This window comes from Hemicordylus capensis, chromosome 6, assembly GCF_027244095.1.
Source record: "Hemicordylus capensis ecotype Gifberg chromosome 6, rHemCap1.1.pri, whole genome shotgun sequence".
In the NCBI taxonomy this organism is placed as follows: domain Eukaryota; kingdom Metazoa; phylum Chordata; class Lepidosauria; order Squamata; family Cordylidae; genus Hemicordylus; species Hemicordylus capensis.
In genome coordinates this window covers 16,765,081-16,780,039 of record NC_069662.1, presented here as the reverse complement: position 1 = coordinate 16,780,039, position 14,959 = coordinate 16,765,081, and the positions used below count along the sequence as shown (strand labels likewise).

Below are 14,959 nucleotides of genomic sequence, written 5' to 3'. Positions count from 1 at the left end.
GACTAGGGGCCTAGAGCACCTTAAACACCTGTGGCTTTTTAGTTTAGAAAAAAAGACGACTGCATGGAGACATGAAAGAGGTTTATAAAATCATGCATCGTGTGGAGAACGTTGGCAGAGAGAAATTTTTCATCCTCTCCCATCCTAGAAACAGGCGTCATCCCATAAAATTGATTGCCAAAAAAATTTAGGACCAACAACAGGAAGAACTTTTTCACACAACACATAATCAACTTGTGGAATTCTCTGCCACAAAATGTGGTGCCAGCCAACAGCCTGGCTTTAGGAGGGGTTTGGATAACTTCACAGAGGAGAGGTCTATCAGCGGCTACTAGTTGGAGGGCTACAGGCCACCTCTGGCCTTAAAGGCAGGATGCCTCTGAGTACCAGATGCAGGGGAGTAACAGCAGGAGAGAGGGCATGCCCTCAACTCCTGCCTGTAGGCTTCCAGTGGCATCTGGTGGGCCACCGTGTGAAACAGGATGCTGGACTAGATGGGCTGTGAACCCACCGGCCTGATCCAGCAGGGCCGTTCTTATGTTCTTAACTCCCACCATGCCTGATTACTGGCCACTGTGGCTGGGGATGAGGGGAGTTGCAGCCCAAGAACAGCTGGAGGGCTGAGGTCCTGCAGCCCTGACCTAGGGCACTGGCCAACAATTATCTTCGCCCAGCCGAAGACTCCATCACTTTCCACACCCAGACACCATCTTGCATGTGCCTTTTTCTCTCCTTCCCATCCGCAAGGTGCTGCTGGAAGCAAGGGGGAGAGGGTGAGAAGAGGCACCTAAGGGGAGGGGAGACTCCACGGCCTGAGGACAGGCAGCTGCCAACCCAGTCCAGCACACCGTAGGAGAATGCCTCGAAGTGATCACCATCAGGGAAGCAGGAGACCAATCCATGCAGGTTGAAGTTGATGCTTTAATTTCTCACAAACCACGAAGCAGCCTCAGTGCTGGATGGCAAGTCAAACCTCTTCCTCTGCCCTTCCAAAAACACAAACACACACACACACCCCTCCCTTCCCCTGGCCCCCACCCCCTAAAGTCCGGCAAGTTCTTTCAAGCCGCCGTCGTGTGGAGTTGCATCTCTCGCGCTCTCTGGGGTGGGAGTCGGGTTCTGATCACGTGTAGAGGTCAAAATCAATGCGCTTCGAATTGTAGAACTGGCCCTGCGAATTATCTGCCTTCCTGCAGTAAACCCCATCAGGGAAGTAGCCCTGGGATACCCAGTCCTGGAGGGATACAACAAAAGAGGAAAGTGTGAGTGGAAATTGCAGAGTCCGGGGGGGCGGGGGGAGACGATGGAAATGGAGCCAATAAGCATTGGAGCCAGTGATTCATACGACCAATCAAAGTGAGATTCAAATACGGTTAATGCTAGCAGATGCAAGCACCATCACTACAGTACAGAGTCGGCCAGAAACAGAAGTTAGCAGAAGGCACCCAAGTCAATGGGACCTTCATTCTGTGGGCTTTGCCACCTGGCAATAACATGGCTTTTTTGGAAGGCTTCTGGAGGAGGCTGGGCTCTTTCCCTTTTTCTCTTAATATTGCTGCAGGTGGGGTTTTTGTATGCTGCTGGTATTCATTGCTGGGCTGCTTTTGCTGTTGCTTCATTCACTTTTATTTCATTTTAATTAGATTATTACTCATTATTGCTGACTGCTTGTTCCGATTGTTTAACGTTTTTACTGTTAATCACTTTGGATTTATTTATTTATTTTAGAAAAGCAGGATATATTTCTGACTCACTTTTCTATAAAAGCAAGCACCGAGGCTTCCAAAAAATATAGGAACCTAGGAAGCTGCCTTTATACCGAGTCTGATCATTGGTCCATCTAGCAGAGTTACTGTCTACACCAGGCCTGCTCAACTTAGCCCCCCCACCAGCTCTTTTTGAACTACAACTCCCATAATCCCCAGCCATACTGGAAAATAGCCAGGGATGATGGGAATTGTAGGCCAACATCTGCAGGAGGGCTGAAGTCGAGCAGCCCTGGTCTACATTGACCGGCAGAGGCTCTTCATGGTTTCAGGCATCCCTACCTTACCTGGAGATGCTAGGGATTGAACCTGGGACCTCCTGCAGACAAAGGAGATGCTCTACCACTGAGCGACCGCCCCATCCCCAACATAGGAAGCTGCCTTATACCCACTAAGATCCTTGGTCCATCTAGCTCAGTATCGCCCACACTGACTGGCAGCAGCTCTCCATGGTTTCAGGCAGGAGGCTTTCCCAGCCCCACCTGGAGATACCAAGGATTGATCCTGGGACTTTCGGCAAGCAAAGTAGGTGTTCTTCCACTGAGCTCATACCCAGAGAAAAATACAGCAGAACAATCATGGTACGGGTGCAAGAAAAGCATAAAGAAACCGAAATGAACAAGAACAGAAATGAAGCACCAAGAATCATGAACTTAAGACAAGGAAAAGGAAAAGAGATGCAACGAAGATCAGGAAAAACCATGCACAGTGATTCATCTGCCCCACCTTCAATCTCTTACCTGCATCTGGGAGCTACTGAAGGGGCCATAGAGTTCAGAAACATTTGTGTTCTCCCATTTATACTCCCACATCACCTCGGAAAGAGCATCGTCACTTCCTTGCTGCTGCGACTCATTTCCTGCTGCTGGAGAACATTAGAATATCAGGTTGCTGATTGCACCCAATTTCCAATAACTAAGAGCTGGCACACACACTGTCAGGACAATCACAGGCTGCAGCTCTAGCTGGGCTGTACTACTTCAAACATCAGGTGGGTGAGGGGAAATCACACATTCAAATGCTTTCCCACATAAACACTCTGCAAGCAGAAAGCTAGAGCATCAGGGAAAATGCAAAGCAAAGGACACACACACCCATATTAAATTTCCATACGCAGGGGAAAGCATTCAGTGATATAACCCCTCCTCTTCAGTGGTACTGCTCAGAAATAGCTGCACCATGTGAATCTCCTGACAGTGCATTTCAGCTTTAAAGCTCCACACTCCATCCCCTCCCCATATCCACACTAGTGTTCCCTCTAACAGGGATTCCCAGATGTTGTTCACTACAACTCCCATAATCCCCGAGCAAAAGCCATTGCAGCTGGGGATTCTGGGAGTTGTAATCAACATCTGGGAATCCCTAGTAGAGAGAACACTGATCCACACACTCCTCCACAACCCAGTGGCCTTTCACCTGCTGTCTTCTCCGCCAGTTTTGCTTCGTCAATATCCTCCGCAAACATGTCGAGTTCTGGTTCGGCAGCAGTAGCAGCAGCTGCAGGAGGATGATCCAGCGCTCGGAGCCTCAGTGCCAGCTTCTCCCGGGTCTCCTGGTAGATCTCATATACTCCTCGCGCCACCATTTGGTCAGCCAGCCCTGACAGGCGCTCCAGCTGTTCTTTCCGCTCCGGCGACCCGGGTTTCTGGGGCTCACTTTCCTCCACGGGTTCTGCCCCCTCTGGCTTGAGGCGGCTCCAGGGCCTCCGCTGGTGCTTGCTGCTCTTGGGGCCACCCTTGTCTCCGAGCCGCTGGATGGCTCTTGCCACCGTCTCACCAGGCTGCACTAAATCCACCATGCCTTCCAGCAATGCCTTCTTGTCCAAAGGCGTGCGGCCAACTTCAAGGTCATCCTCATCTTCCTCATCTTCCTCAACATCTGCAGAAGCCAGCAGTGGCTTCTTCCGGCCAGGAGGCTGTTCCTTAATTTTGACCTAGTTAGAGGGAGGAGAGAGTGAGGTGGACAAAGTCATAAGAGGAAAACAGTATTGCCTTTCAGGTCTACACAAAGGGTTCCAATGGTTGCCCTAAACCCAAAATAATATTTTTTCAGTTATTTTTATTTATTTTGCACACTTGTATACCGGCAGAGACACATATTCCTGGGGGGTTTGCAGAATTAACACAACCCTAAATTTAAGGCAATTAAAACATTAAAAACTATTGAAAAATGTTGGATAGGCTGAGTTGTTGTTGTTTTAAGCTGCCAGAGATGACAAAGCTCTTACTTGGGCAGGGAGGGCATTCCAAAGTCGTGAGAAGATGACAGAGAAGGCCTGGCCCTGGGTCACCACCAGATGGGCCAGTTGCAACTGAAGGAGGACCTCAGATATTGGCTATTTCTCTCTCAACATTCTCAAGGATGACATCTGGTTTGTTTAATACGCTTTGCCACTGACTACCCTGTCTTATCTGTATGGTAATGGAAGGCGGAGTACAATAAAAGCACTCTAACCTGCAGTGTTACACCCAGCCTTGTTTTTAGCAGCTCCAGGCAACTCCGGAAGGCTTGTAAAATTTCAAACTATTTATTTCCAGAGTTTATGCCTTGTCTTCCTACAATAATAATCAAGGTGACTAATTACATTCCAAAATATGACCACCGTAATCAGAAGAGGGGCTGCAGTTCAGCAGCAGAGCGTATGTTCTGCATGTAGAAGGCCCAGCTTCAATTCTCAGCATCTCCAGGTAAAAGAAGATCAGCAGTAGACAATGGGAAGGACCCGGATCTAAAACACTGAAGAACTCCAACTGCCAGTGGGAGTAGATCAGGGGTTCCCAACCTTGATCTCCAGATGATGTTCAGCGACAACTCCCAGGCTGGGGGTGATGGGGATTGTAGTCCAACAACATCTGGGGACCCAAGGCTGGGAATCTCTGGAGTGGACAGTACTGGGCTAGATGGACCAATGGTCCTATGCTCAATTAAAAATACACGTTAGGAATCCACATCCTTACAGTTTCTGCCATCCTCATGCCTTGTGCTTATTTCCATTATTATTATTATTATTTATTTACACAGTCAGACAGGTGTTATTGACTGGTTTGTTTTATCCAGACATCGAGTCCTTCCCAAGGACCTGGGATGGCTGAATTTTATTGTCAATGTTGTTGCTGCTGTTATAGATATCGTAGCAGAATATAGGCTGTTCCCAGTAAAGTTGCTTTTTGTAATTGGCTGATGGTGATTTCTGTGGCCCCTATGGTGTTGAGGTGCTCTTCAAGGTCTTTTGGAACTGCACCCAGGGCGCCAATTACCACTGGGATTATTTGGGTCTTTTTCTGCCACAGCCTTTCAATTTCAATTTGTAGATCTTTGTATTTGGTGATTTTTTTCTATTTCTTTTTCTTCTATTCTGCTATCCCCTGGTATTGCTATGTCGATTACTTTGACTTGTCTTTCTTCTCGACTACAGTTATATCTGGTGTATTGCGTGGCAGATGTTTGTCTGGTTGTTGTTGTTGTTGTTGTTATTGTTATTATTACATTTATATCCCACTCTTCCTCCAAGGAACCCAGAGCGGTGTACTACATACTTGAGTTTCTCTTTCACAACAACCCTGTGACGTAGGTTAGGCTGAGAGAAATGTGACAGGCCCAGAGTCACCCAGCTAGTTTCGTGGCTGAATGGGGATTTGAACTCGGGTCTCCCCGGTCCTAGTCCAGCACTCTAGCCACACCACCACGCTGGCTTATTATATGTGGCAATATTATAAGTGGCTTATTATATATGGCAATGTGGGCAGTGCTTGCTGTGGATGTGGAACTCAACTGATTAACTCCTCTGCTGTGGCTCCCTCTGCAGGTCTCTTGAGAATCTCCTTCCAGAATCTCTGGGCATATTTCAGAATGGTACCACACAAGCCATTCTTACCCTACACTAGTAGTGGCTGGTGAACGCTGCTCCGGCGGGGGCAGGAAAGCACCGCTTTAAACAGCAGCAAACCTACCCGCTGCTCATACCCAAAATGCATCCCACAGGCAGGCTGCCTTACTCCCGCTGCTCAGTTGGCCTCTACGGATGCTGTACCAACTCTTCAAATGGTCTTCGCACATGCAGGGAGGCCAGCTGAGCTGAGTAGCAGGGATAAGGCTACCTGCCCCTGGGATGCCAGGTTGGGTGCCCCCGCCCCACAGAGCATTTCGGGTACGAGCAGTGGTTGGCTTGCTGCTGTTTAAAGCAGTATTTGCCTACCCTCACCACCCCGCTGGAGCGACACTCACTGGCCAATACTGTTCTGCACCCAGTACAAATGGTAGGTGCAGTCAGAGAATCCACAGAGCCTCTCATTTCATATGCTCTCTACATCCTCGAAGGAACTGAGGGCACTTAAAGCTCAAGTAAAGGTAAAGTGTTCAGTCAAGTTGGTGTTGACTCCTACTCCTGGCAACCACCTGTGGTTGTCTTTGGTAGAATACAGGAGGGGTTTACCATTGCCTCCTCCCGTGCAGTATGAGATGATGCCTTTTCAGCAACTTCCTATATCACTGCTGCCCAATATAGGAGTTTCCCTTAGTCTGGGGAACATATCAGCCAAAGTACTTTGTTCCTAGGATAAGACAACCTTGCTCATCCCAGCTGCCCTGCCCTCAGCCTAGACAGGGGGTCTTACCCAGTCTATGTTGTCCAACCAGTTGTCCCGAATCACTGCTTCTTTCTTCAAGAAGTAGTTGCCCTCTGAATCAAAATGGCCTTCCTCCATCTCTTCCTGCAGATTGAAGGGGGTGATCCGGACACCATCCTCATAGTCAATGGTGGCCGATTCCTGCCCTACAAGTGGAAAACAGCCTCCTGTAAGACTGGACTGAACTACTGCAACTTTGGCATTTTAACTGCCGGAATCGGAAGAAAGTGCAACCACAAATGTTTCCACCCTGCCAGTATTGCTCTGCTCTCCTTAGCACCTCCTATCTGTCCATACATACACACAGGATCCATATTGTCCTACCTTACTGGGCCGTTGTAAGGATTACTAACATAAGGTATGGGAAGCCTTTGCACTGGGTCTTCACACCAAACATTAAAATCGTCATTCAGTTGCCCCGTTTCTATTAAAGCAGCCATGGGGGATGAGGCTGCAGCTCAGGGGCAGAGCATCGGCTTTGCCTGCAGAAGGTCCCAGGTTCAATCCCTGGCAACATCTCCAGGTAACGCTGGGGAAGACTCCTGCCTGAAACCTTGGAGAGCCACTGCCAGGCGAGATGGACCAAGGGTCTGACTGGACAAGGATCTGACTCGGTAGATGGCAGGTTCCTATGGACCAGTGGTCTATCTAGCTCAGTATTGTCTTCACAGACTGGCAGCAGCTTCTCCAAGGTTGCAGGCAGGAATCTCTCTCAGCCCTATCTTGGAGATGCTGCCAGGGAGGGAACTTGGAACCTAGATAGCAATAGCAATAGCAATAGCACTTACATTTATATACCGCTCTATAGCCGGAGCTCTCTAAGCGGTTTACAATGATTTAGCATATTGCCCCCAACATTCTGGGTACTCATTTTACCGACCTCGGAAGGATGGAAGGCTGAGTCAACCTTGAGCCCCTGGTCAGGATCGAACTTGTAACCTTCTGGTTACAGGGCGGCAGTTTTACCACTGCGCCACCAGATGCTCTCCCCAGAGCGGCTCCATCCCCTGAGGGGAAGATCTTACAGGGCTCACACTTCTAGTCTCCCTTTCATAAGCAACCAAAGTGGACCCTGCTTAGCTAAGGGGTCAAGTCATGCTTGCTACCACAAATGTTCCTATACCCACCCAGATGGCATCCCAAACACAATCAGACCTTATATTTTCATTCATAAGGACTAAAAATTCACTTTAAAATTAAAAAAGACAAGAATGTCACCATGCCAAGTTCTGTTATTAAAATCTACATGCCCCAGGCCTCACTCCTCATCTCATACTTACCCTCCACATCATCCGATGCGAGGATGTCATATTTACTACCTCGCCCTTCATCATCCTCATCGTCATCTTCCTCGTCACTGTCCAATGAGTGCTTGCCCTTAAAGCGGCTGCCAGGCCCTCCAACTGCAGGTTCCACCAGCTGTCCAAGAGACAGAAAAGCTAAATGCAGAAGGTCTGCTTTTAGAGATTTAGGTCTTTGCTGTTCTTCCTCAGTGTGGTTTTATTCACCAACTTGCAGTTACTTCAAACTAGCAGCTCACCCCTGATGAAAAACTGCTCTAAATCTTCAGGACTCAAGTAAATAGTCACCCAGTTTTCAATTATTTTAAAAAGCACAGGGGATGAGGGTGGGACACACAGATATTTCCCTCCTGAATTTGTCCCCTGAATATCTTCATCAATATTTGGGCTGGCCCATTGACCATAATATCAAACTAACACAAAAGCAAGAGTCAATACTTCTGCACAAGGTAATGACGATATTAATCCAGATACAAAGACAGAACAATGTGATTCCTAAAAGAACCAGAAACTAATTTAAAATTCACCTATACAATGGCATCATCCTGACATCTTTAAAACCAAAATTTAGTTTTAATAACTCCAGCAAGACATTTTGCAACTGTTTAATGTTGCAGCCTAGTTAATGTCACTCAGGAGGTAAGTTTCATAATCCTCTTCAAATGCCAATGGAATGTTACTGGGAGGGTTATAGGTCTGCCTGGAGTTCCTATATAATGGGCAATAATGATTGGTGAACATGAGAACCCTCAACGCCAAGCTACAGGAGGAAAAAATTGTATCTTCAAAACACACACTTTCAGACATTCAATTTCTCACCTTCTTCTTTGGCAGGCTCATTTCATCTTCATCCTCATCACCTTGATCTTCAAAGGTTACCTTGCGTTTTGACATTATGGCCCTAAAGAAAGAGACCCAGATTAAAACATGAATACTGTGGACTCCCAACACACAACATACTTGTCCACAGGCTACATACACACTTTTCAGGGAAGAACTTGGCAGCCTGCTGATGGGTTCTGACAAGCAGTTCTGGCAGAACCGATTAGGCTCTTATCTCCATCCTGCAGGTATCATGGAAAGTTTGTAAACAAGGAGCCATCAACGCCGTCTTCCCTACCTGTCCTGGTGCAGGGAGAAATCCTACCATAACACAACAGCACCAATTGTAGTTTCAAAGTCCAATGATTATAGAAAAGCTTAGCAAATCAAGATATTTGTACTTTCTCTCTATAACGGTTTGATTTAAACTATCTGAATTAAGGAGCCCCAAGTTTCTTAGCAAACATTGCTCAAAAAAGTTTGCATAATTTATTCTTTCAAGAGTAGTCTTTGGAATTCTGTTTATTTCTGCAAAGAAGTGGCTACTGAAGAAAAAGTACAGGAGGGAGGATTAAATCTCCAAATAGCAGCCCCCATGGGAAAATAAGTGAAACTCCCACTCCTTATTCCTCTCCTCAAGGATTAGAAGCCAACACCTCCCTAAGAAGACTTTCATTTCAAATTCAGGCAACAATTTACCTTCTTTAATTAAGCCTTTGGCACAACCACCTAGTCCCCATGCCCTACGAAAACTAAGCACATGTTTAAATAAATATTCTTCCCTTGCCTCTATTTCCATTCTCACCCCCACCCCCCGTTGTTTCTGCTGTACTGAACTATAGATTGCAACCGCCTGTGGCAGAGACCTGCCCTCTTGTGTTTTGTAAAGCACCATGCACAAAGTTGCAATGCAAATAATTGTTATAAAACAGCCTCAATTATACATGCAAATTAACTGCATAAGAGACATCCCCCATAAACCCCAACCGAAACTAGCAAAAACCAGAACCAGCTAGAGTAGGGGGAGGCTGCAAAAATCAAAGCAAACCTCTCTCCCATAGCAGAGAGAACCTCCTCGCTCATCTGAGGGCTCATCTGCGCAGTTACTAGAGCAACCCAAAAGTCCCCATTTCCTCCCCCACAAACAGGCTCCCGCCAACTCCCCAAAGCCCGAGCGCAGCGAGCAATTAGCATATGCAAATGAATGCCCCTCTTCCCCTCCCCACCCTGGAAAGAACGAAGCCGGTTCCCACCTAAGTCCTTAGGCAGGATCACCCCAAACCTCGAAGCACAACCACGACGAAGGAATCAACATCCGGGTCCTGTCAGTCACCATTCGAAACGGATGTGACGCTAGATAGGTAGAGGCATTCCCGCCCTCCGCGCGTCGGAAGTGACGGCACGTTCTTCCAGGCAGCCAGCCAGCCGACCTGGCGGTTTTATTGCTGCTGAGGGGCCTAGACGGGGAGCTCCGTGTCGTGCCTAGCTAAATTTTGTGCCAAGTGTTTGAAAACCGATAGAATGGTCGTACTCAGTGCTGTTGTTGTTGTTTGCGGGATGTGTGCTTGTTTTATTTATAAGTTTTAATCGTTTGTTACGGATCATAGTCAAAAGAAGAAAGCCGGACTGGCATGGGCTATAAGCCATGCTGAAACTAAATGAAACCTCCATGTTCGGAGGCAGTGTATCTGAAATACCAGATGCTGGGGACATCTGGTCACCACAACAGAAGGGAGTTGTTCTCTCTGAGGACTTTCTGGAAGCATCTGGCTAGCCATATAGGAAACACTAGATACCCTTGGTTTCATCCAGCTGGGCTCTCCTTATGGTCTTTATTTAATGAGCTCTACCTTATGGCCTTCCTGCCACATAATACAGCTGATTTGATTCACGTGTCCATGCAGACATTATCCTGCACAACTGAGTGCAGCCTGCTGCTTCATGCAAGGATCTGCAGATTAGGTTGCTAATCCAACACTAAGAGTGGTAGCCATATTAAGTTTGTTACAGCAAAGTGTCTTGTGGCCCCTTGAAGTCTAACGGATGTATTGTAAAGCCCACCTTGCCAGACTTTGATTCAACACAGCTATTAACAGAACAGGCTATCTGTGACCTAATTGTAAAATAACACAAAGCAAGATGATAAATTAGTGGATTACTAGGGTACTCTGCTAGAGGGCATTCCACACACCATCTTACCTGATAGGGAGAAAGTCTTCACTGGTCTCAAGATCTCTCTCACATCCCTTTCAGGTGTTCTGTGCTCCTTGAGGAGTACCTGATCTGCAGGAGCCACTACTTGATCCAGCCACCAAATGGTGCAGCAGGGAAAGGGCTTGACTACCAAGCCAGAGGTTGCCGGTTCAAATCCCTGCTGGTTTGTTCCCCAGACTATGGGAAATTCCTATATTGGGCAACAGTGATATAGGAAGTTGCTAAAAAGGCATCATCTCATATTGCACGGGAGGAGGCAATGGTAAACTGCTCCTGTATTCTACCAAGGACAACCACAGGGCTCTGTGGGTGCCAGGAGTAGGAGTTGACACTGACTTGACCGCACACTTTACCTTTCCTTGAGCTTTAAATGTCCTCAGTTCTCCCATTTTTAGCTTATTCAAAGGGTTGCCTGCATTTCCACCAACAGTTGTGCCCTTAGCAGCTGCTTGACTGGCTGAAAAACATCAGATGTACCTCAAAGCAAAATGATACTCCTGTTGAACATCTGCCTGCTGCTGTACAGCTGTCAAAGGCCCATTGTTCAGCACTTTTTGCTAGGATCTAGTATGAAGCTGAGGTACCTGTGATGAGGCAGGGTCTAGAGCGAGGCAGGCAGTTATTTTCCCACTGTGTTCTCCTGAAACATGTTAAAATAGAACCTTAGCTATTAACTTGAACCCTCGGCCTTCCATTCCCTGCAGCATTTTCTCTCTCTGACCCATGCACTCTCCCCTTAACAAGGTTCCCTTTAGGACCAGAGAGAACTTAAACTTGCAGTTAGTTCTTCTTTCTAGCTATTCTCTTTGCTCTTGGGGAGGAACTGCTTTCAAAGTAGATGCGAGTCTCTCCCCCAACAGAGTCTTCCTGGAACATAGAATCAAGTGATTTAGGCACACCTGGATGGAGAAAGCTAGGTGAGCTCAAGCCCCACCCCTTTACCTGGGAAACTATTGCTCTGTAACAGTAGAGGACGTGAGGGTAGGAAAAACTGACGACGATCCAAAGACAGTCTAACCCCAAAGGGGGAACCGCCTGCATTTAGCCCCAAAGGTAAGGAAGCTTGCATTCCAGTCAGACCTGGGACTGCTAGGGTGTGTTTCCTGGGGGGGATACCCTATATTATTATTATCCACTCACAGGAAGGCAGCCAGATCCAGTACTCTGCAGAAGGGATATAGTTCCCTGCCCCCATGCTCGCTTTCTACACTTCCTTAATTCCTTCTGTGTTTCGCTTCTAGTATTAGTCATTTTCTCCTCCGGTCTGTTTTCATTCTCCCTTACAACTGCGTCCACTTAAACATTCAGTAATTCTTTTTTCCCCCTTCCCTGTTCAGTCATCTGCCTTCCTCCATTGTCACCTTTAACTCTTACTCTTTTAAGTGCTCTTTTTCATTCCCTTCACTTCGTCCTGTATACCACAATTTGTTCACTAATTTCATTCTAATTCTTGCATCCTGATCTTGAACTTCTTTGCTTGATGCTGATTCCCCCCACCACTACTCTTAAAATGCCACTTCTATCCCTCCTTCCTACTTCATTCTCTCTCTTCCCTCTGGACTATAGGACCCAGCTTCAGTTTCTGGTAGTGCTGGGAAAGTCTGCTGTCTGAAACCCTGGAAAGCTGCTGCCAGTCAGTGTACAATATGGGGCAGGCTAGATGGCCCAACGGTCTGATTCAGTGCAGGGTAGCGCCATATAGTATGTGGTTCTGTGGTCTGATTCTGCACCCCACCCCCTTGTATCTTTCATGATCTTGTATCCCTCATTAGTTACTTGCTTTACCACTTATCCCTTGTCCTTCGCTTCCATTCCTCTTGTACCTTTTTTCTTATTGCAATACCATCTTTCCCCATTTCCCCCAACCTTTCTCTTACCTACAGCTCAACCTAGCATGTCTACTCAGAAATAAGCCCTGCTGAATTCAGTGGAGCTTACTCCCAAGTAAGTGCATCTCTAACAGGAATTGTAGCCCTGTTCTTTGTGCTTTCCCTCTCATGATCCCTCAAAATCTCTTTCCTCTTTGAGCCAGTTTCCTTGCACACCAACATGCATGTTCTGCTCATGCTCACTCCACCCTCTTCTCATCCCCACTGTCAGGGCCTGGCCACCATGAAACTCCACATTTCCAGCACCCTCACCTCTTCCCACCTGGGAAATCCTCCAGATCGCCAGGGATTCCTCTACAAGAAGAGCAATCGCAGTGCCTCCTACCAGCCTTATTGGTGTGAGCTCCGAGGCAACCTCCTCTTCTACCGGGAGCGATATGGAGACCGAGACTCACGCCTAATCGTCCTGGAGGGCTGCACAGTGGAGCTGCAGGAATCCGCCTCTGAGCCATACACCTTTGAAATTTCCTACCCTTGTGGGTTACCTGGTAGTCGAGCCTACAAGATGGCCGCTGAGAATCAAGCAACCATGGAGGGTTGGGTGCGGGCTCTCAGTACAGCAAGGTTTGCGTATCTTCGGGCCTTAACTTCTGAACTGGAAGACCAGTTTCAGGATCTGAAGAGCCAGCAGCTTCCCAAGCTGGAGGGACATGTGGGATGCTCAACAGCAGCCTTCAAACGACCGCCTCCAAAGCTGGTGGCAGAAATGGGCTCCCCAACCATGGATTTCACACAGCTCCATCAGAAATTTGGAGAGGAAATTGTTAGGGTGAGACTTTTGTGGCAAGACGAGAAGGCAGGCAAGAATCAACTTGAGGGAGACAAGCAACCTGAGGAAGATAACTTGATAAATTTGTAGCAGGGAAATAGATGAGGCCATATATTTGACCTCAACCAGTGAGGTTTGGGAGTGTTAAGAGCAGAGTTCCCTCTAACAGTGATTCCTAGCTGTTAACTCCCAGAATCCCCAAGCAAAAGCCATTGCAGGTGGGGATTCTGGGAGTTGTAGTCAACCACATCTGGGAATCCCTGTTAGAGGGAACACTGGATAAGAATCTGTCTGATGTTTCGGACAGAAGAGGCATATAGACCGCTGGGTAGGCCTTCCTGCAGTACTGTAGCTTGTGAACATCTGTGCAATGGAAACATTATGACATTTTTCAAAGCTGTGAAGATTTTTTAAAAATGCATTCTTAAAATAAAAATCCCGTGAGCAGTGGAAATTGTGTGTTCCTCTTCAACAACACAGGAGGCACAGCTGAGTGAGAAATGGCCAGTTATGGAAGGGAGATCAGTTCTTAGCTAAGGGACATTCGTATGAGTGCTTGGTGGTTGTGTTCCTCACTGAGCCACACAAAATGCTGCCAGACACAGTAGATTATATCACACACCCCGTGGGAAGTTGCCTTCAACCCAATCAGACCATTGGTCCATCTAGCTCAGAATTGTCCACACAGACTGGCAGCAGCTTCTCCAAGATTGCAGGGAGGAATCTCTCCCAGCCCTATCTGAAGGTGCCAGGGAAGGAACCTGGGATCTTCTGCATGCAAGCATGCAGATGCTCTTCCCTATCCCCTAGGGTAGGCCTGCTCAGCTTCAGCCCTCTTGCAGATGTTGACCTACAACTCCCATAATCCCTGGCTATTGGCCATGGGCTGGGGATTATGGGAGTTGTAGTCCAAAAACAGCTGGCAGGCAAGATTTGAGCTGGCCTGTGCCAAGGGGATTATCTTGCAGTGCTCACACACCTCCAATTCAAATGCAAACCAGGATGGACCCTGCTTAGCAAAGGTTATCACAAGACTAGGTCTCCTCCACGAATCCATGGCCACTTAAAACCCCAAAGGATCTTTGCTCCCAATAACTGTTACAGGAAGCATAGGGTTTAAAATTGGATGCTGATCAGTAGCAGGTTTTATGCAATAGTACTTTATGCTCACTGGTTCCCATGCTCAACAGCAATTTGGCCATCTAGGATACCCTTGGTTCAAGCCAATTCATTACAATACCGAATGACAAGCCAACGATACCTATCTTAAGAAAGACAAGAGTCCTAGTACAGGGGCTCCCCACCCTTGAGTCCCCAGATGTTGGACTGTAACTCCCCTTGAACTAGCAATTCCGCTGCTGCTGAAAAAAGAGGCACCTTTTTAATAAAGCGATTCTCTTTATTTAGTAGTGGGAGAGCAACTGGCCCTATCCATCCCCAGCACAGCATCCCTCCAGTGGCTGTTGCTGGTGTCTCGTGTTTCTTTTTCCTTTTTTAGATTATGAGCCCTTTGGGGATAGGGCGCTTTTTAATTTATTCCTCTGTTAAACCGCTTTGGGAACTTTTGTTGAAA

The 14,959-nt window shown here is 47.3% G+C and overlaps 2 protein-coding genes across 5 annotated transcripts; one reads left to right on the top strand and one right to left on the bottom strand.

Moving 5' to 3' along the window:
• Positions 1-901: 901 nt before the first annotated feature.
• On the bottom strand, positions 902-9,911 carry CD2BP2 (CD2 cytoplasmic tail binding protein 2). 3 transcript variants are annotated; one of them, XM_053266161.1, is made up of 7 exons: positions 9,768-9,911; positions 8,512-8,593; positions 7,672-7,810; positions 6,380-6,537; positions 3,183-3,699; positions 2,507-2,634; positions 902-1,234 (listed from the first exon to the last, which is right to left on the bottom strand). In XM_053266161.1, the coding sequence occupies exons 2-7, from the start codon at positions 8,584-8,586 to the stop codon at positions 1,124-1,126; spliced, it is 1,128 nt and encodes a 375-aa protein (XP_053122136.1). In that variant the 5' UTR covers positions 8,587-8,593; positions 9,768-9,911; the 3' UTR covers positions 902-1,123. The 3 variants fall into 3 exon arrangements, with proteins under 3 accessions (XP_053122136.1, XP_053122137.1, XP_053122138.1); XM_053266162.1 differs by having other exon boundaries at positions 2,507-2,631; XM_053266163.1 differs by having other exon boundaries at positions 2,507-2,628.
• A 1,404-nt stretch (positions 9,912-11,315) lies between these two features.
• Positions 11,316-13,840, top strand: LOC128330562 (sesquipedalian-1-like). Of its 2 annotated transcripts, none has more exons than XM_053263627.1 (2): positions 11,316-11,645; positions 12,829-13,840. In XM_053263627.1, exon 2 carries the CDS (start codon positions 12,841-12,843, stop codon positions 13,474-13,476), a length of 636 nt encoding a protein of 211 aa, XP_053119602.1. In that variant the 5' UTR covers positions 11,316-11,645; positions 12,829-12,840; the 3' UTR covers positions 13,477-13,840. The 2 variants fall into 2 exon arrangements, with proteins under 2 accessions (XP_053119602.1, XP_053119601.1); XM_053263626.1 differs by having other exon boundaries at positions 11,644-11,781.
• Positions 13,841-14,959: the final 1,119 nt, after the last annotated feature.